This window comes from Crocodylus porosus, unplaced genomic scaffold, assembly GCF_001723895.1.
Source record: "Crocodylus porosus isolate Cpor-Errol unplaced genomic scaffold, CroPor_comp1, whole genome shotgun sequence".
Classification (NCBI taxonomy): Eukaryota; Metazoa; Chordata; order Crocodylia; family Crocodylidae; genus Crocodylus; species Crocodylus porosus.
The window spans coordinates 53,870,528-53,892,060 of record NW_017728947.1 but is presented as its reverse complement, the minus strand read 5'-3'; the positions used below and the strand labels follow the sequence as shown (position 1 = coordinate 53,892,060).

Genomic DNA, 21,533 nt, shown 5'->3' with positions numbered 1-21,533 from the left:
GGATCTCTAATTTCAGAGCACATGATTAGACAAGGGTATGATCCTTCAATCTGGCAAAATCCCATCTGCAAAGAGCTGGAAAGATCTAGGTAACATGGATAAAGCTGAGGCAAAGTGAAGCAGGCTCAGACTGTTCTCAGTGGCCAAGCAGCAGACATCAGAGAGTGGTTTGAGGTTGAAGGTGTGAGCACACCCGAGGAATGTGTCTAAAAGGCACATCTTAATCAATCTGGGTCACGGTATGTCACTGTACTAAATGCAAAGTCACACATTTAGGGAATCTAACAACAAGAATTTCTTCTGTAAGTTAGGAGCTCATCAGCTGAAAACAGTTGGGAAGAAGAAAGATTTGGTGTCCTAAATGATCACAGGAAGGCAGTCAGCAGAATGATGCATGAAATATGCATCTCTGAAATACCAGGCCCTTGTTCTCCATGGTAAGATGCAATATGGAGGGAAATGAGAGAATTTCCATTCTTCCAGCCCACCCAGAACATTACAGCTTGGGGGGTGATTATATTTGGTGTGAATTCTGGCTCAAAAATGATTTTCAGTTTCACCCTAAAATCACATTACAGTTTGTATAAGTTTGTAAAATGACTTCTCTGGAGTCACTGTCTTCCCTACTTCCTCTTTAAACTTCAAGCTGGAAGGGCTCTGACTCACATGGAAGAAGCAAAGTGTCTGCGCTCCACTAGCTTTTTCCCATGATCATTCATTGCTTCTCCCCGTCGTTTCAGTGCTATCAGGAGCTGTTCAAAATTCTCGTGCTGTTTTAGCAGGCTGCGAACAGCATCTATATGGTCCTAGATTGAGGAAATAAAACTAAATTGAGTTTCATTTTTATATTACTGGTACATATTATCTTTATAGCAGTGGAAGAGTTGGCATCATTTTTTTTTTCTGTCCACATCCTTATTCTTTACTTTCTCCCTCATGCAGAAAATACAATGTATATTTTGCCCCTCGCCGATGTTTGTGCTCTGCCTTAGGGGACAAGAAATATGCAAATCCCTGAACTAGCTTAAAAATACCCCAAACTAATGACCATTTGAAACTGGAGGTGGAGGAGCAGGGCTTTTTCACCTTTTAGCCCAATATCTTATGGTTAGGGTGCCACTGCTGTTTCCACATTTTGCATTAAATAGTCATTAGATAAGATGGATAGATAGCAGTGAGAGCAGGGAGCAAAGGTGAGAACAGAGGGCACACTTCTTTCCGGAGTAGTCTCCATATCACTAAAGGACAGAACCAGGGTTATTGTCTTTCTAGTGCCACATATTTTTCCCACTTGGTTTTCAGTGGTCCAGTTTCAATAGGAAGGGCTTATAGGAAGGGTTCAGGATAAGATCTACCCCAGATATTGGTTAGGGCACTCTGTTCTGCAGTAGGATATGTGGGTTCAAATCTCCACTACCCAGGGGGACCCTAAAGTCTGCATTTCTCACTCCCTGGAAAACTGCCCTAATTACTAAGCGGTGGGGCTAAAAAGTAGGAGAATCCTTCTCCTCCTCTTCACGTTCCCAAAAGATGAAGTTGGATCTATATTTATGTGCCCAGCTTCTGAATATTAGTGTATGATTGTTACAAAGATGCTGAAATCAGTCTGAACTCAGTTAGAAATACTACATTGTGAGCCAGAGGGCAGAGATGGTGCTTTATTGAGGTTCTGGGAGAATCATTGTTGTCTTTCTGGATAGGGATGGAGAACAGGAGATAGATAGGGCCAGTTCAGGTCTGATACATACCCCAAGTTCATCAACTCGGAGAAAAGCCTCATGACTGGAGAGGGCTGCTCTGAGACGATCTACTTCCCTGTTAAACTTCTGCAGTTCCAAGCCTTCTTCCAGCTTCTGCCTCCGCTGCTCCCACAACTTCTGCAACTCGCTGGTTTCTTTTGCAAGCCTGTCTGTGGACAGGCCCAACTCCTGGGCTCTGCTGCTGGGCTGAGCATTCATTAAATCTTTCCCTAGGCCTTGTAGCTGCACAAACCTATCCAGAATCATGAAAAAGTGAACATGTTACTGTATGAGAAGGATTTTGTTACAGTTTTTTTTTCTTCTAGCAAACCAAAAAGATCAGCTCATTGCATTAAGGTGACTTTCCTCTTCCTATGCTTCCTCATCTCCCTTTGCTTCTGTTAGCCATAGCTTCCCCTTATAAAGTCCCTTTTAATTTTCCAGTCAGGGGATTGCTGATCAGGGGTATACATTTGAGGTGGGTATGAGATGTATCTATTTGGTGTGAGAGCCTTAATGAGGAGGCTGGTAGACAGTAAAATAGGATAGCAAGGCCATCTGTGCACTTATGGATTTATAAAATGAGACCCAGAACTATTATAGCTAAGAATATGACATCTTTCTCATAAAAATGAAGGAGAGAGGAGCACTGGGGGTTAGGGACTGGATTGCTTTGGCAGGAAGAGGAGTCAGGGAACTTGAGGAGAAAACACTAGGTCTGTGTGAAGCAGCAAGTATTTGCTTCAGATTCAGATATGGCCAATTTGGATGGACAGTGATTTGATTTGGTGATTCAAATCACTGTCCCGATTTGATTCAGCCGATTTGGATTCGGTGATTTGGCGCCGATTCGGAGATTTGGCCATAGACTAGAATGGGGAATCACTAAAATACCTATAACATTTTCCTTTTGTTGTTGTTGTTGTTGTTGTTGAAGATTTGGATGAAACCAGCAGGGATGGTAGCCCCTTCTGAGGGCATGAAGTCTGCCAAGTTACAAGGAGATAAGTACAGGGGTTTCTGTGAAAGTGCACCTCAAATTGTTGAAAGCAAAACTCGTATCACTTGTGTAAGTTAAGGCAGAGTGGGATCAATGCAGCAGGGATGGTCACTGGCCAGCTACATTAGAGCAGTCTTTCCCCCTCTCAGCCTTTTCCATGTATAAGATCACCCCATCCCCCTCCCTCTTCTCAGTTTGTTTGCTACAAGCCTTTTGAATCTCTCTGAATCGATTCAGAGGCTTCTGATTTGATTTGGACCTTTTAATGGGTCTCCTGATTTGATTCAGATCTGGAGATTTGGCCACCAAATCAGGTCGAATCTCCTCCGAATCGAAACAACTACCGAAGCTTCGCACAGCCCTGGAAACGCACACAACTTTCTTTGTCAAGTGTTAAGGGTGCAGGTAGGAGATGACTATTTTAGTCAGACATCCCCATCCCTAATAAAACAACGGGCTACCACAGATAGTTTCATTTTCTATGGGGCATTTACCTGTACTGAGTGCACAGTCAGTTTTCTGTATATCTAAAGTTCATTTGATTTTATATTCATGTCAAGAAGCACTAAGCCCTGTCTGAATACCAGGCTTCCCAAGAGCTGTTTTCAATGATACTTTATGGTTCCATAATTTTCCAGTTGAAGTACCGCACATATTTTCTTCACTTCTAGTGCAAACTTCCTACCTCTCCTTCTGAGTGTGAATTTCCTTCAGTAGGTCCTGATGCTCCCTCAGCAACTGTTCTGCAGAGGTCACATCCACACCCATCTCCTCACTGCTCAACTTCTCCCTGACACCATCTGCCCAAAGGAGGAGTCTGCGGCTGTCCTGCAGGAAGGCATGTTGTTTTTGTGTTAGCTCCAGGGTGGTCTCCTTCTCCTTATTCTGTAACTTGAGGTTTGCCAGTAGTCTCTCCATGGCCTCCACTTGATCTGTGATAGCCCTGCTCTCTGTCGGGTTGGTATCCTTAATCCTATGCAAAGAAACCAAACATACATTCTTGACTTAGCTTCACAGATATCCTTAGACGCTTGGAGCTTGATCCAACTTTCACTGAAATCAATGGGATTGGGTTGTTACTGATTTTCCCAAAAGAAAAGGTCAGATAGAGCACCTAGTTTTCCTCACAAGCAATAAGCAGAGCAAGCCACAGGGATATGACCATAGAGAGAAACATAAAAAAACATGTGTCTGGTTAAGAGACTTTACAGGCGTTGCTTGTTCCTGTCATTCCTGAGGAGCTAAATCACTTTTTCAATTCTCTCCCCCTTTTTAGGGTCTAGAAAATGAAATTTTAACAGATCATGTGAAGAAATTGGTTACTTTGCTGCAAAGATATAATTATGCAGTGGCAATAATCTGCATAGCCCAGTTTGGCTTTGATGCCCTCTCTCAGCCTCTTCTGACTTCATGGTTGCTTCAAATGACCTATGATTAGTTTAGAACCAAGATGCTCTTTCTGCCAGAACGTATAAATAGGTCTATTTCCTGCTTTGAAGCAGCAGCGGTGGTGGTGGTGGTGGTAGACTTTGCAACCCATGCTTCATTTCAAATATCATAATCAATATAGGGTAGATTTGCTACCAAATTGCTCATTTCAATGGCCTACTTTGACCTTCTGGATAGAAGCAGGAAGGGCCTCACAGAATGGGACAGTTTGGATTTTATGGAGGACTGAATTGTGAAAATACAGAACTTTTTTTAATAAAAAGTTTTAAACCAGAATTTAAACATACACAATGCTGAATAGTCTAATTCTCTGTCCTCCTCTTTCCCTCCACCCTGTGCCTCTCAAGGATGTTCCATTTTGGGGACTACATGGTACCTGGTTCAGAATACAGGTAACTCAAAATAGGATGCATTAGTTCTGGTTCATGGTCCTGTAGTTGGAACTGACCAGAAAATAAAGGGCCCTAGATTTCAATAATTCTCATTGCAGAAAACAAATACGGTACAGGTGTGGTGTCTGTGGATCATTCATTATTCACCAGTTTCCTCTATAGATACTGAGGATTCAAGGTGTAGGTGTACACGTTGATTCACCCTAACCTTGAAGATTTTTCCTATTCTGTTCTGATATATGATTTCCTCCACTGGAAGCAAATGTAAAGCCCACCTCCCTAGAAATTCCTCTAGTCCTTCCCAGGATAGAAGATCTTATTGAAAGAGAAAAAGAAACAGTGACTGCAGTCAGATAGGGAGAACAAGTTAGCAGTGAAAGCTGATCTGTGGCAAGTCTATATCCTGCTTTAAAAAACCCAACCACCCTGCCCTCAAGAATTTGATTAGATGACTAGGAAAGAATATGGAAACAAATAGTGGATTCCTTACTTTTTAGCCACATTCTTCAAGTATTCGATTTTCCTTTCCAGCACTAGAATTTCCATTTTCAGTGAAGACAGCTTGCGCCTATCTGCCTCTGCTGGAGCAGGTGTGTTTCCTGGGTCCAAGTTCTTGAGGTAGCCAAGCTTGTCTTGCAGCAGTGCTTTGGTGCTCTGGCAGTCTTGGAGGAATGTCCTCACATCAGCCACTTCAATCAGCTCTGAACCCTTTTCCTCCTTGAGTGCTTCCAGGAGCTCCCACCTAAAAATGACAATAGCTGCTTCACCTGTATCTACACCAGAAGTTCTTAAACTTTCTAGCTTCAAGGCACCCCTCCTTAACGTTTCTGAATTTCACAGCCCTCAGTTGAGAATCACTGAGCTAGAATCTAAATTCAGAAAAAAACATATGAAGGGGATCCTTGAGGCTAAGAAAAGGTTGAGAATCACCAATTTAGCTGGTGTTACTTAAGGGTGACTGGGAAAAGACCTCATCCTGTCAGACCCTGCTTTTTCCATTGTCTTATCTACCCCCAGTCTCCCCTTCCGCTGAGGCTGCTTATGTGAAACCTCACACTTTAATGACTGCCCCATGAGCCTCCTGCTGGGCCTGGGAGTGCGAGAGGAGCAGAAGGGATGAGCTGGGCTGCAGTATGTGGCTCTGGCCCCACATTTGCCCATCTGTCTGCCTGCAGCAGAGCCTGCTGCTGGAGCATGGGGGTAGCTGCCACAGAGGCTGCAGTGGCAGCTGTCCTCATAGAAGCAGCTGGAGCCATTGTTGAGATAACTGGGGCAAACACCATGTGCCAGACACGGGAAGAAGGAGAGCATTTACCTGCTCACATAGGAGCCAGGGAGTGTGGTACCCTTAAGGTATGGGGTGCCATGTCACCCCACCTGAGAAACACTGATCTAAACATTGAAATGACTGGCTTCCACCTATCAGAAAATGATTAGTTTTCTACTGTTTTACACTATAACTCGTAGTTCACTGACTTTCAAAATTACTTATGGCAAAATTAATTCCTGAAACACATAGGGTTTCTAGGGTAGCACATATGCTCTACCACTGTCTACTCTCTTATGCTAATATCTTCTAAATAGGGATTAATTGTGATCTAAAGGGTGTACATGACTAGACCTTACCCTGTGCACAAAAGCTAATTTCACTTCTTACAAGGCACACCCCATTCCATTGGCTAGTGTCTTTAGGCTGACACTATGAAAACAAACGAAATAACAAATATTGGTACAAGAGCCAAATGCTGCCTTGAAACATTTGTCCTTGAGAAGCTGTATGGTGCCAAAAGACCAGTTAAAAACTGACACTGAACATATTTTACAAAATTGAAAGTTTTTTAAAACACCTATTCTGTTCAAATATGGATGTTTTTAGAGAACTCGCTAAGTTCTGAAGCTGGATGTTCAAGTCAGTGCATAGCTGTGCAACACAGACAAAGCCAATGGCAATTTGAACTGCCCATTGTGGCATTTGGGTATTTCCATAGAGTGCTTGCCTTTGTAAAGTGGAGTCACAGTGTGAGTGAATATGTTTATATCTCAAAACCTGAGCATATCTCAAATTCTGAAGCAGAGTTTACTCACTGTTTTCCATTTATTCAGGCCAAGGTCCAAAGGGATGAGGATGGTGAAAGGAGCCTCCTTTTTTGTTTCCAATGTAAGGGCCAGGCACTTAGGCATCACATCCCCTATGCTGCCCTGATGCAGCCTGCACCCCCACCCCACTCCACTCATTCATTTGCTTCCTGAAGTTCTAGAAGATATGGCATCTTAAATCCTGTCTTATCCTATAAGGGCCCATAAGGAAACTTTTCCACTGGATCATAAACAACACTCCCCCTTCAAATTCAAGGAGCATCTCTACCCCTGACAAAAGGGAAACTATGAGCTAATACTAGGGTTTTGTAATTTGTGTATTTTCCCCATACCCCAGCCAATAGCTGTTGGGACTATAAGGCTCAGTTTCCAATCAGAACTTAAGCCCTACTTAAGCCCTGAAACTGGCATCTAAGGGAGCAAAAAGTGCATGTGTGTGGCTGCGCAATGTCTGATTTGAAACGCCAATGTGCAAGATTCCAGTTCCCTACTACAGGTAGTCACATGAAAAGGGCATTCCTTCATACCTATGGAAACTAGGTGTTCTAGTATTTAACTAGTAGTTGAAGACAGAGGAAAGACTTTTAATTAAAATTATCTTAAAATGACCTTAATGCTGCAGGTCCCAGCTGGGGGCCTTGCTTATTGATCGTTTCCCTATTATTCTAATCTTGCTAAAATACCTCCAGTAGCTATGATGCAGAGAGCTCCAGGGGCTTTGATTCTGTCATTTTTTATGAAGGGCTCTATTTAGAATCTCTCTTACTGGTAAAGGCTGATCTAGTGGAATAACACAAACCACAATGCCACAAGCAATTGTTCATTAAAAAAAACAAAAACAAATCCTTTTCAGGTTTCAGATTAATTTTGTGTGCCAAAGCCCAGCAGTCTAGTACTTTTTCAGGTGAAGCTTAGACAGGGCATAACATTTCATTAAAAGCTGATTCCCCTTTTGCCAGTAGTGCCTTTACCTCCTATTGATCTCTATCAGCTGAACATGGATGTCATTTTTTTTGATGGGACTGCTCTTTGCAAGCTTATCTGCTTGGAGTTTGATCTTTTCCAGTTGGCTTTTCCCAGCGGCCAGTTCCATTAAAAAGCTCTAAAACAAAACAGATATTGGGGGATTAAACTTGAAACTCACTATCACTGTGCATATAATGACCTGTCTTATCCACTCATCTTCTATTTTTGTGTCAAATACATTTTTAAAAGACATTTAATGCCCTTCTATTCATTTATTCATCTTTCCCCTTAGACCATATGTCCTACTCTTGCATATGTGATATATTTATGCCCAGTAGGATGCACACAACTCACCCCATCCTCAGGCGGACACACTTATTCTGCTATGAGGCTAGATATTTTGGTCTAACTTAACCCTACCGGTGGGATATAAACTTAAAAATAAACATAGAGTAGGATAAGAGTGTTTACAATTGGGGATTTATACTGGTTTAAATATATCAACTTCAACTTACACATTAGTTTACACTGAAGAAGTTTCCAGTGTAGACAAGGCCTAAAGATCAAAATTCAATTGCAGTGTAAGCCATTTTGGACACTTGCACTTAACAGGGAAATCCATTAAAATTCTGCAAATCCTATTGATTTCATTATTATAAACAATGATTAAATCATTTAAAGTCTGCTGGCTAGTTTGCAATGAAATTGCTTGTTACTTAATGAGGTGTGCTCAGCATATGCCTAGCTGTTTGCATCTCATTAGGAGAGCTGGCAAATGCAGTCAATCAAGCTGTCTGCTCTCATGTCTGTACTGTGCAGCTGTGTCTATGTAACAGTTGCAGCAGGAGGCCATTACACAGAAAAAGTAGTCAGCCCCAGGGCTTGTCTAATTAGCTGACCACAGTGCATGCTGGGAAATTTTCTGGCTGGCAACAAGCCACTATAGGGAACTTAGACTATAATAAGAAAACGAGTAAAATAAACTCCTTTTGAGATCTTTCCTCACCTATATTTTTTCTCTAGTACTCAGTGTTTTACAAGGTACTCATGGTGAACAGGGGGAAGTATACCTGATATTTCTGCTGCATGACCTCCACATTGTCTGCTTCAGGCTGAAGGGTCCGGAAAACATTCTCTTTATCTTCCATCCATGACTGAAACTCTTTACAGGAGCTGTAGAAGCAGTATAATCGGAGCATCTCTTCCAGAGCTTTCTTTCTGCTCTGTAAAGAATTTGGGGATTTGAATATTGTTGGAATGACCACCAGGACCTTTTGTAGAAAAGAAGATTCCAACTTCTAAAAAGACTAATGCATACAGACTAACACAGCAACTTAGTGGAGGTGCTTGTGGGTAACATATATGGGCCAAATCTATACAAGGCTATGATTGTGCAGTTGTTACTGCGTAGTCCTTTAGTACTTGCATGCACAAGTACTAAATGACTGCGCAATAATAACCAGTGTTACTGCACAATAGCATCCCCAAATAGCTTTTTTGGTGATGCTGACCGTACAGTAGCTCATTATTAATGCACAGTAGCTTTATATCACACTTCATGCCAAGCAATGCTACCGCACAGTAGTAACGAGCTACTGAGCAGTCAGTGTCTTGTGTAGACGCAGCCACAGAATACAATTTTGAACCTAAAATCTGGACTACTTTCTAGGGAATTTGTGGTTAGAGACTTGATATGCACACCATTTGGTGAATAGAAAGATAATGGTGGTATGTGTTGGATGAACTGAAGATCAGAGCTAGTGTTACAAATGAAACATTACATCTTTACTCTCAAGCATGTATTCAAAGCCTGGTTTCAGGCAAGACCAGACTCTAAAGCTCTATCTGGTAGAAGGCTTGTACAGCAGGCACTTAAGCAGGACCCCAGGAAGACTGAGAAAGTGGGAGAGTAAAAGGAAAAACAGTAAGCTTATTGATTAATGTTTCCGGTTTCCATCATTACAATCCAAAGATTCTGTGTTCATTTTGCATATTGTCAAGCCTATAGCAGGAAAACTCCAGTAAAATTAAATAAATGCAAAAGAGCCTTCTTTCTAAAATGTATAAGAACTAGGAAGGAGATAGGAAGATAACTGAAATAACTGTGTGGGTCTCATTTAATGAAGGAGGAACCCGCTGGACTAAAAAGAACCAATATATGAAACAAAGTGTGGCTTCATTCAAAGTTTAAACAAAATGCCTAACCCTTCTGAGACTCCCCCATAATTAGCCACACTCCTCTTTTTAACCTGCCAATATTGGAAAAGCATTGCATGATTTCGCACAATCAATAATCTTTTCAGTGGTTGTACAGTTCAGCATTGCAGTACATTGACCAAGCTAAGTAACGGAAGAGATCTAACACCTACCCACACTTTGCTGAACTCAACTATTAATCTTTAAGAAAGACTACACAAGCACAAAGTACTGAGAGCTATATTATACCTCAGCCATCATCTGAAGGTTTTCATAAAGCCAGTCAATTCTGTTTTGGGTCCTCCAAATATTATCTGCAACGAAGTGAGGATCTGGGTCAGGTGCACTAGACAATGGAGTTTTAGGGATACCCAAGTGGCCAGATGGTATCTTAGTGATCCTCTCATTTTGGGTACTTGGGACCTGAATTTTTGCCACCTGTTAAAGCAAAATTCAACATAATTAGATTTGTAACATTACATTCAAATGCTCTGCACAGTAATTTGCAAATACACCCCTAACTAGAAGAAGGTGAAGCTTTTTGTGTAACATTTTCCTGGGGATAAAAAAAACACAGAATCAGAGGAATTTCATGAAAACCTATGGGAAACCCCCCTTCTTCCCCCACAACTTTCTACTGGATGAGTCCCAGTTAGACATATAATTAAAAGGCAAAATGATAAGTGTGACATATTGACATACCGCAGATGGAGCTTCCTTTGCTACAGCATTGGCCTGCTCTTTCAGACGCCTCATCTCTAAGCCATAGGCTGTGATCTCTTTCTCCAGCCGCATATGGCGGTACAGCAGAGCTTCTGCACTGAACTCATCCTTCCCATAATCCTTGCTGTCCAGGAGTGGCTGTCGTTCCCGTAGCCATGACTCTGCTTCATCAATATCAGCAAAATACTGAATGGGACACAGGTATGGGGAATATTTAATTTCGTTACCACAAGAGATTCAGAGCCCCAAATCCCTCTCGTTTGGCAAAGGATCAGTGGGCAGAAACTATATCAACTACATAAACATAATGTTAATTATAATGCACTGCCCAGGAGGAGGTGCAGTAGCCATGATGAAAACTCAGAGAGAGAAAAGCTGGGCCATCTGAAATTTGCTCTCTGTTTTGAAATTCATGATCAATGAACTGCTTGGCTCCAGAGGGAATCTCCACCTGCCTCTGGATGATGCTCGTGAGTAAGCTACCTGAGCTCTAACTAGATATATAGCTTTCAGTAACTCAGATGCATAATGAAAAGGCTACCTCTGCCAGACTGGTTTGCTCTGTGGGATTTCTCTGATATTGCTCTACCCTGTACCCTATTCCAAAACTACTGCTTGTAACCAATACAATTCTCCTTTGTACCTAGCATGGGAGACTGATTGGGAGTGGGTCCAAATTACTCTGAAAATATTTTACAGTTTCAACAACAAGGATATTTTCCCACAAAGGTTAAAAATTACTCCCCTTTGAGGTTACAGAGTAAAGTTGCATCTAATAAGAGCAACCTTCATAGATTGTACCCAGTTTCTCCCATAGGTTGCAGTCTGTTTATATTTGTAAAAGAAATTATGTTATAGAACAAATTTATTTTAACCAAAAAGGGAGGTAAGCGGTTTGTAAGTGGGTGATAAAAATCAAAATAGGATGAAACGTGTTAGAACCAGGGAATAATTCAGTGTTTGTCAAACAAAACAAAAAAAAGTGTTTAGGAAAGAAATTTATGCTCAAATGTGACAAAAAATGGAAAACGCAGGAAAAATACACTTAAAATGACAGTAGTCGAAACAGCATGGTGCCATTGGTAAATGCTGATTTTATAATTGCTCTGTGCATGCATTTGAGTGTATTCACATCTTTAATTGAGAGAGAGAGAGAGAGAGAGAGAGATCAAAATCCCAGCTTCACAAACTTTTCATACTCTAGGAAACTTCTGCTCAGGATCTCAGCTTTGTGGCCTGAGACTATTTGTTACTTCTGTTGGAGTTTTCTAGAGAGAAATATTAGATAGACATCTACTCGTGCTTAGTACCTAGCTACTACCTCTGTCTTTGAAAATCTCCTCACATGTGGCTCAGCTTAGGCCTTTTATTTCTTGTGTTGTCTATCTAGTGTGCTACCTGACTTATAGACTCACTCTGAAGATGCAGCCCTTCAGGGAAGCTAACAATGTGACCAACCCCAATAGAACAATGCCAGGCAAAGTAGGTTCTCCAGTGCTGACTCGGATATATAAACACAGCAGGCAAAACCCTAAAGTACCATTAACTCTTTTGGAGATTTAATCCCATCTGTAAAACAGAAACATTCTTGTTTCATCAGTATAAATCACTAGATGGGAACAGATTACTTGCCAATCAGAAAGCAAACAACTCCCCGAGATTCACTTAAGAGAAAAGATATTCCTAATTAACCATTATCAGCATCTTTCATGGCCCAATGGTATGAATACCAGGTTAACTATTTTGTATGTGAAGTGTGCAAGATCATAGGTTTTGGTTTGGGATTGATCCTCCTGTTTTTCTACAGATGACTGTCAGACAGTCACTCTGGCCTCATTCACAGAGATGATGATGAGATATCAGCAATTATTCAGTTATTTTCATTTAGCATTTCTGAGAAAATGGTTAGCATATGTACAGCACTGCTTTCTATGGACTGGCTCTCAAAAGAGATGAGTCTGATCTCAAATACAAGGGGCCTGGGTTTTCAAAGTTTCTAGGCTGACTACTGCAAAACAGCTGCCAACCACGAAGTCTATATCAGATAATTATGAAAAGGGCTAATGAAGGCAAAGCATGGATTTTAGGATTTAGGGAACATTTTACAGCAGTTACAGACAAACAGAAATCAGCAGTTTTGATACATAGCTGGTCATAGGTCTTGTGATCTGATAGTCACCTTCTTCACTTGAGCAAAAATCACTGTTTCCAGTCCCTTGCTGCACATCTTACAAAACCTCCTGGGTAGCAGCACAAGCAGAAATGGAACAAATCTATCTTCTCCCTCTAATCAAATGCAAGAACTGTAGAATTTTTTACCTGTTTGATGAGAGCAGCTGCTTGCAAACGGATTTTGCGGTTTACCACCTCATCCTGGAGCTGTTGCCACAGGTTTTGGAGGCTGTCTGTCTGCTTCTGAATAGCTGCCCGTCGTAAAGGGTTCCTTTGACTTAGCTCCCAGCCTTTTCTCATTACATTAGAACAAATCACTTTGTGGGAGTTGCATTCAGTTTCTAGAGCCTGTTGAATGGAGTGATAGCATAAAGAATGGTGCTGACATTCAAACACAAGGGACTTGTCTCAGCTGAGAGTTTTGACTTGGTCTAACTGACAGCATCTCTGGTCAACTATTATTGAAGTAACATTTGTAAGAATTTTGTTTTCACAATGCTCCTTCATTCCCAATCAGAAACTTCCTGTGAGCTTTTACTTCCCCACCCCAATTCCTTTCAGTCTTTCAGCATTATTCTATTGATAGCCAGGAAGTCGCAACCATTTCTGTTCCAGCAGGAGCACAGTTGACCTGATATCCTCTGGGGGTGAGGTTTATCATCAACTGCCTCGGACATTTTACATCTTTTAGTACTCACTTTCTCTCTCCCTCAGACATCTCTCCCTCACCCCTGGAGATACACAACTCTCTCTGGAGATTTTGTGTTTGTGGCTGTGCTATCATGCTGTTACTCTTGATAATCTAGTTTAAAAATCAGCACTCATGCAAGAAATTCCTATTTAAAATATCTCACTGTCTTCTTATGTCTTCTGATATGTTTGTCACAGTGCTTCCTATTTAGCAACCAGATGGATGTTCCAAGAGTAAACTTTTGTCCCCAACCAAGTCCAGCACCACAAGAGACTTGATAACAGATTCTACATGATATGTTAGATACTCCCATTCTATTTTACTGTATCATTCTTATCTTCTTTCTCTTCACTACCTTTTATCCCAGGGATGACTGGTGTGTCTTGAGTCTGGGGGGACACAATTTGTGGGCAGGCCAAAAGCCCCATATTTACTCCTATACGTCTGTGCTATGGCTTAGTGCCCACCGACAAGCTGCCAAGCCCGTGTGGCAAAAAAACTGCCCCATCCTGATCAATTTATCAATTTATCCATCTACTCGATTTGGGGGAGGATGAATGGATAAGAAGCACCTCTTCCTCCCATCCATCCAAGTGGGCTAATGGTTCTTCACTGTGCTAATTCACAAATCCACAATCCCAATTTAAATCCTGGGCTGCCCCACAAACAGGAAAGGATCCCTTTGCTGCAGGTTTTATCTGCTTCCAGAAGCTGGCCTGAGCCCTTGAAAGAAGAGAAATGTTGCTTAATTCTTTAATGAACGCATTTACTACAACATTAAAGGAAAAGAACAAGACATATTATGAGAAAAACTAGATTTAATATCTACAACAGACACCAATAACAAAGAAGATACCTTGTGCTTTTGAATGGAGGATGTGATCTGACTTAGATCTCGTCCTAATGCAGCTGTCCTCACTAGCTGGCATTTCTCAGAGATCCACAACTCTTCCTCTTTGCAGTCATGAAAAAATTCAAAAAGCTTCAAAGCCTCCTCCAGCAGAGATTGTCTAATACAGAAAACAAGCAGTCAATACTAGAATACTAGGTAGCATCTGGAAATGGAGAATGGGATAATCAAATCCTTTAACACAGAGTTTCTGTGGCCCTCCTAATGACTGTGGTACAATGACAAAGTGGCTAAGGCATTTTACTATGGTTTGAGAGGGGTTTGTTCAAGCCTTGAATTGAATATAGACTGAAAACTGCCTTTGGTAACTCAGTTGTGAGTAGGTGCCTAGTTATCAAAGACACAGAGGTGCCAGGCTGTGATGCTAGCCACTAGAATACCTTAACTATGGTACCTGATGAGCCACTTAGGTTTGGTATGGACCTTTGATTCAAACTCTGGGACCTAGTTTAGTCTATTAGTGGAGCGACATGAGACAGCCAAAACTCAATTCCTCTTTAGCCTAAGGAATCAGCCATAGTTTGATTGATTGTAAGGCTAGAAGGGACCTTGGAAGATCATCAGGTCTAGCCCACGGCACCAGGCAGAAAAGGCAACTGGGGTGAGGTGACCCCAGCAAGGTGACCATCCAGTCTCCTCTTGAAGATTTCAAAAGTAGGTGATTACACTATGTCTGGAGGGAGTTTATTCCACAGTCTGGACATCCTGACTATGAAGAAGTTTTTCCTAATGTTGAGCCTGAAACAGTCTTCCAGAAGTTTGTGGCAAGTACTCCTGGTTTTCCCCAAGGGTTCCCTGATAAACAGTTGTTCACTGAGCCCTTGATGTTCTCCTCTGATGTAATGCTACACCAGGTCCCCTCTCAGCTTTCTCTTTTTTCAGGCTGAAGAGTCCCAGGTCCCTCAGCCTATCCTTGTATGGCTTGCTGTGCAAGTCTCTGATCACACTGGTGGTCCTTCTCTGGACTCTCTCAAGCTTTACCATGTCTTTGTTAAAGTGTGGTACCCAGAACTGGATGCAGTACTCCAGCTGTGGTCTTACCAATTCTGAGTAGAGCAGAAGAATCACTTCCTTGGTTTTGCTAGGAATTGATGCATGCCAGAATATTATTTGACCTGATGGCAACAGTGTCACACTGCCAGCTCATTTTCATACTCTGGTCAATTATTAACCTGAGGTCCCTTTCATTCATGTTGCTGGTCAGTTTGGCGCCACCAAGCCTGTAGGTGTGTAGGGGATTGTTCATCCCCAGGTGGAGCACTTCACATTTCTTGATGTTGAACTTCATCTGGTTTCGATCCGCCCAACTTGCAAACCTGTCTAAGTCCACCTGTATCTGTAGCCTTCCTTCAAGCATGACCATGCTTTTCCATAACTTGGTGTTGTCTGTGAACTTGGCCAGTGAGCTCTTCACCCCCACGTAAAATCATTGATAAAGATGTAGAAAAGCACTGGACCAAGCACCAACTGCTGAGAGACATCACTGGCCACTTCTCACCGGGACGACACAGATCTGTTCATTAGAACTCTCTGAGTCCTACCCCGCAGCCAGCTTTCTACTCACAATCCTCCAATTTTCTCACGAGAATATTGTGGGATACCAGATCAAAGGCTTTTTGGCAGTCAAGGTATACAATAGCAACCTCCTTTTTCTTATCCAGGTGGCAAGTTACTTGATTGTAAAAGGAGATGAGGTTGGTAAAACAAGCCGTGCCCACAACAAATCCATGCTGGCTATCATTCAGAATCCTACCTTCTGCAAGTCAGTTGCACGTAGACTCCTTAATGAATTTTTCTATATCAAGCCCAAGTCACATATCATAGAGAAGTAGGACTGAAAGGGACCTTTAGAGGTCATCTAGTCCAACCCCCTGCCTGAGGGAGGATCATCCCTATCCAAACCATCCTATGAAAACCAGAATCTAACCTCTACTTAAGACAAACAGCAACCCTGATGCAACACAGACCTAACAGCCTAACCAGCCACAAGTGAAGCAGAGGAACCACAGCAGCCTGCTTCTATGTCCTGCTTCTATAAAATATTGTTAATATATGCTCAAGAGATCTTGGATAGAAAGCCACTCCCCCCACTAAAGGGGAAGGCAAAAACCTCTACAATCTGTACCAATCTGACCATGAGGTAAAATTCCTTCCTGACCCGAAATATGGGGACCATTCTGACCTTGAGTGGAGGGGCAAGACCATCTAGCCAGCAACCTCCAGAAGACTTTGGTCTCAGCAGGAGCCCAGCACACCCCAGTCAAATTTCCCAGGCTTAGCTATAGCCAACACCCAATGCCTCTGAGCACATCTAGCAGAAAGGACAGGTTGAGGCAACCTGCAGTTTGGAATGTATGTTGAGACTGAAGTCCTTTCCTAGACTACAAAAAAGGCAGTCTCTTAGAACAGTGCTTCTCAAACTATCTGATGTGGTGGACTGGCAATTTTTTTTCCAGGGAGCCAGAGACTGGTACCCAGTTCAGCCGGTGGCAGCAACTGCATGTAACAGCGCTACACAAATGTGCGACTGGTTGTTTCTTTCTCTTTCCTCACCTTGTACAACATGACATCACCTAGAGTGTTGGAACGTACAAACTGTGGTGCTATGACATATCAATGTTATGCTTCTGAAAATATATTTCTTTCTTTCCTGGCAACTCCCTGTGGACCAGCGAATATATTTCTTTCTTTCCTGGCAACTGGTGGCTCGCGGATTGGCACTGGTCCATGGACCACTACTTTGAGAAACACTGTCTTAGAGTCAGCACCAAACATTGCTGAAATACTTGGGTTGGTTCTGCTGTCCTTTTATAAGTGGACAAATAAATTCTGGTGCTCTTGTTCCCTCAGTTATAAAAGGGTGCCCACAATCCTAAACAGAAAGACTGGAGCCATAAAGATTGATGTACCGAGATTTGCTGAGAGCCACAAGGGCTTGATACTGCTGACCGAGCATCATAACTTTGGCATGAAGCACATTTGACTTGACTGCATTTGCTTTGGCTTTAGTGACCACTGCTGTACTTTCTGTGATGAATTTCACTCTGTCACCATAGGAAGAGATCTGAGAGTCAATCAAGCTGTGCCTCTGGAGCAAATCTACTACCTCCAGTAGCTGCTTCCCACAATCTTGGGAACTCACAAGTGCCTGCAAAAAAAGCAAGAGTTACCAGGATTAATTTTCAACCCATTTTTTTCTATGGGCAATACCAGTGAAAGATCTGAAGAACTAATCTAAAGATTGCAAAAATCAATGGAAGGATTCCCATTAACTCTGACTGGAGTATTCAATGTCAGGGAGAAAAAAGTTGGTGCATGATTTGAATTATGCAGAAATACTAACTGGTTGACTTACGAACGATCTCCAAATTCAAGATATTGCCCATCATCAGTTGTTTTTATGTGTTGCAATGGAAATAATACTATTTTTCAAACAAACAGGTCTTGTTGCCTCAGTCACTCGTTGTCCATATTAACACCATTTGTCATGTACACTGAGCAGAATTGTCCTATATGCTAATTGTACTGTGCTTAATTCAATTTTTGATTAGAAAAAAATATTACATCTGTCTTTCTGAGATACATTATGGGTCAATGATTCTATGCTATTTCTCTGTTTTCTTAGCTGAAAAAAATGCTGGAATTCAATGAGATTCAGATTTTATAGTGAGCAGCAGTCAGCAAACAGGGACTACCCACAGATGCTGGTGGCGGTGTCAGTGGCGGGCAGGGAGCAAGCAGCAAGCGGAGACCACCCACAGACGCCAGCATCCACATCGGCAGCGAGGTAGGGGGCAGGTGGCGACCAATAATTGTCACTGGTGGCTTATCTTGGGAGGGCACGTTCCCCCCTATTCCCTCCTGCGTGTTGCCTATGGTCAAAAGTACACATCCCAAAAGTAGGCATGTAATATTTTGATCCGATACCCACATTTAGGTGTCAAAATAAAAGGGGCATGTGTTTTTTGTAAAATGCTAAACACCTGCATCTCCCATAAACACCGCATATAAACATTTCAAACCATAGTTGTCACTGGAATATTCTCATCTCTTGCAGTTACTTATACTGGTAGTGGTCCAAATTTTATGACCAGCACACATGCTGAAGGAGGGAGGGCGATACCTGCAGTGCTTTAAGTTCCTCTGTAAGTGTATCTGCTTCCCTCAGAAGTCCCAGAGTTTCTTGCATTGCTCCCAGAGCATCTCTTTTCCTCTGCAGTTGCTCCAGAAGATCCTGCCATTGTTGTGAAATGTCGGCTTGCCTATAAAGACAAGAAAAAAAAGGATCAATTCATCACAAAGATCAGATATTTTAGACAACCTAGGAAAAACTTTGTTGAGGCATAGAGTTTGTGGTTTTAGAGAAGCTTAGTTTTTACTCAGTTCCACCAGCATGACTCACTTCCTCATGATTTGGTTCTTGTCATGGTAATTCTCCTGCTTGATGACAGCTGCCATTGTAGCCAAAGCTATGAAGCGTTGCTTCCTAGGCTGCACATCTGTGACAATGGCTTCCAGTTTCTTTGTAGCAGCCTCCATTTTGTCCACACTCTCTGGCCAGAAGTCCTGCTTCCCAATCACCATCCTCATTTCTTTCAAATAGGACTCACGCAGGGCAGCCTTCTTCCTGAACATCTGGGCCAGTTGTTCCACTTTCTGGAGCCTCAGCATCTCCTGTTGCAATGCTTTCCCCCGACAGTTCTCTGCCTTCTCCAGGATATTCCACTCTTTTTCCACATCTTGCAGCATCTTGCCTTCAGGGGGAATATATAACTGTTGATTGTTGGCTCTCTGTTTGGTTCTGATGTTGAAGAAGAGGGCTTCAATCATGCCCTTCTCTTGGTATTTGGGGGGCTTCTCCACTGTGCGGAAGGTCTTGAACCTGGCCATGAGGAGCTGCATTTCTGGCACAGAGTTAGGGAAGTGTCGGTTATCCAGCTCTATCACCTTCTGTCTAATCCATTTCAAGAGCTCAGAGGTCATCTGCTCATACTGAAACTTCAAACCATCTATTTCCTTTAGAAAGAACAGAATCTGCAACAGAAATATAAAAAGTCCAGTTATATAATAATAAGAAGGATGAATCAGAGTGAAAAACTGTGTGGCATACGTGTAAACTAAGTTTAATCAAGATGCAAATGAGCTGCCATAAGCACAGAGAAAGTGCAATTTAAACATAGCAGGTTGCTGTGACCTTCACATTGTTATATCAGCATGGAGACAGTTATCATATTTAAGGTTGGGAGTATCCTTTCAAATCCTAGAATGACCACACCCCAAAAATTGTTCTTAGCAGGCTTTTGGGCACAAATGGGAAGTTTGCAAAGAACAATTTTTCCAACTATTTAGCTGGCCTAATAAAAGATACCACATTTACCCAAAGGACCTTGTCTGCCTATATCCTTAGACAGAAGCAGCTACAACCAACACCTATGAAACAGTGAAGCTGATAATTTTGAACTAATACTAACTTCACTCACTCATTCCATTTGTGATCTGACCTGGACTTGGACCCTGACTGTCTGAAGCCAAAGGTGACAGTAAACCTAGCGAAACCTAGAATAAGGGTTACAAAACATTTTCTTCCATTTTTAATTATGCTGTTGTTGTTCCTTTCCATTTTATCTTCCTTATCATAATCCTACAGCTCTGTGAGACCTCTACTCCTGAAATACCCCCAAAACCCCATGACTAAGGTTCTGCTGCTTGGAATTTCAGATAACAAAGAACACCACCCTGTATCTCTGCTGCTCTTTATGGTAACACAGAGACCATCAGTTGCAGACACTTCAGTCAGTAAGGGATGTGGAAACTAAGTAAAGGCCTCTAAGAACCACATGATATGACTGATGATTGACCTTCTATCAGAATGGGTACTTGGAAAAGACCAAAAGTCCCATTGCTGGAAAAGGAGTAAAATAGCACCAACCTTTAGTGCACGAAAAGCAGTCTGTGGCATCAGGGATCCCTTCTGTATATTCTGCCATCGCACCCAGTTCTTGCTGAAGGATCCTAATAAGTGCATGGCTACTGAAATGGGTGGGGGTAGGGAGATTTACCTCCCTGGATTGGTTTTCTCTTCAGTCTGGTCACCCAATTAGCCTCTGCTCTCAGACTGCCTTGACACATTGAGACTTCCCTCCTTAATCCTATTAGTGAATTCAGAGCTGCCTATTTGAGGGGACTAAGGGCACAAAGAGATTATCAGATCTCTCATTTTATTGCTTTCTGTAATAGGGAGGAAGGAAAAGACAGGAAGGCCTCTATAGGGGAAAATGGAAAGAGGAGCAGGTAACAAAAGCAGCAGCAGAGAAAGAAAATTGGGTGGAAAGTAACATACAACTGCAAGAAGAAAAAAAAATTGCAAAAAACCCTCCAGTAAGTTCAGAAAATGAAAAGAGAAAAACCCAGAGAAAAAGAAAAAGAAGTTAAGTGGAACAGAAGGTAGAGAAATATTCACCCCTTAAGCTTTTTTCATTAATGTGAAAATGTGTCTTGTCTTAAGCTAAGAGTTCCTATACAGTATACACAGCGCTTTAGAAGTGCCTAGCTTAAATCTGCTAGGCCTGAATGCAATCTGCTGTTCTATAACAGAGTCCCATTTCCAAATGATACTCCATTTTAAAAATAAGGAACAAGAAGACGCCCTGTAACTGTGTTCTCTGCAGCTTTTAACTTGAGGAGTGCATAATTCAAGGCTCATAGAGAGGAAATAACCACGTTTTATGACAACCAGAAATATACCTTCAAGCTGAACCTCAGAGCCTTTGATGGGTCCACCCTACACCTTTTACCCAGTCTCTTCATTTAGGCCCAGTTATTGATTAATCAATCTCCAAGTCCTCCTCTCATACCTTTTCAGAGTGCAGTGCTGGTATTGATATCCAGCTCAGGATCTCCTTTTGCTTATCCCAAATTACTTAACCATGCAATCCCTCATCTTCAGAAGCTTTCTACCTTGTCACAACAAGTGAAACCCTGATTTAAATGTTTGTGCTTCCCATGAGGCAGAAACATTGGTACCACAACACAGTCATCTTTTAAAAATCAGATTTTCCTAAATTCACATGCACAAATGGTAAATATTTTTGTTTACCTTATATTTTTAAAAAGAATGATTTTGTTCCTATGCAAAATACATTATCCCAAAGAAAAGCCACCACAACATTATGGTTAGTTGGTAAAAATAAATGAATAA

At 41.9% G+C, this 21,533-nt stretch overlaps 1 protein-coding gene across 1 annotated transcript in view; it reads right to left on the bottom strand.

Moving 5' to 3' along the window:
• Nucleotides 1-21,533, bottom strand: part of SPTBN5 (spectrin beta, non-erythrocytic 5) — a 151,274-nt gene that overhangs the window by 112,465 nt on the left and 17,276 nt on the right. The window contains exons 7-19 of the mRNA XM_019551043.1: nt 18,738-19,369; nt 18,459-18,597; nt 17,245-17,483; nt 14,282-14,435; nt 12,882-13,082; nt 10,542-10,748; nt 10,089-10,277; nt 8,714-8,866; nt 7,649-7,779; nt 5,071-5,322; nt 3,425-3,712; nt 1,749-1,992; nt 667-806 (exon numbers count right to left, since the gene is read on the bottom strand). Coding sequence (XP_019406588.1) covers nt 667-806; nt 1,749-1,992; nt 3,425-3,712; nt 5,071-5,322; nt 7,649-7,779; nt 8,714-8,866; nt 10,089-10,277; nt 10,542-10,748; nt 12,882-13,082; nt 14,282-14,435; nt 17,245-17,483; nt 18,459-18,597; nt 18,738-19,369 — 2,969 coding nt within the window. The remainder of the gene's footprint in view (nt 1-666; nt 807-1,748; nt 1,993-3,424; nt 3,713-5,070; nt 5,323-7,648; nt 7,780-8,713; nt 8,867-10,088; nt 10,278-10,541; nt 10,749-12,881; nt 13,083-14,281; nt 14,436-17,244; nt 17,484-18,458; nt 18,598-18,737; nt 19,370-21,533) is intronic.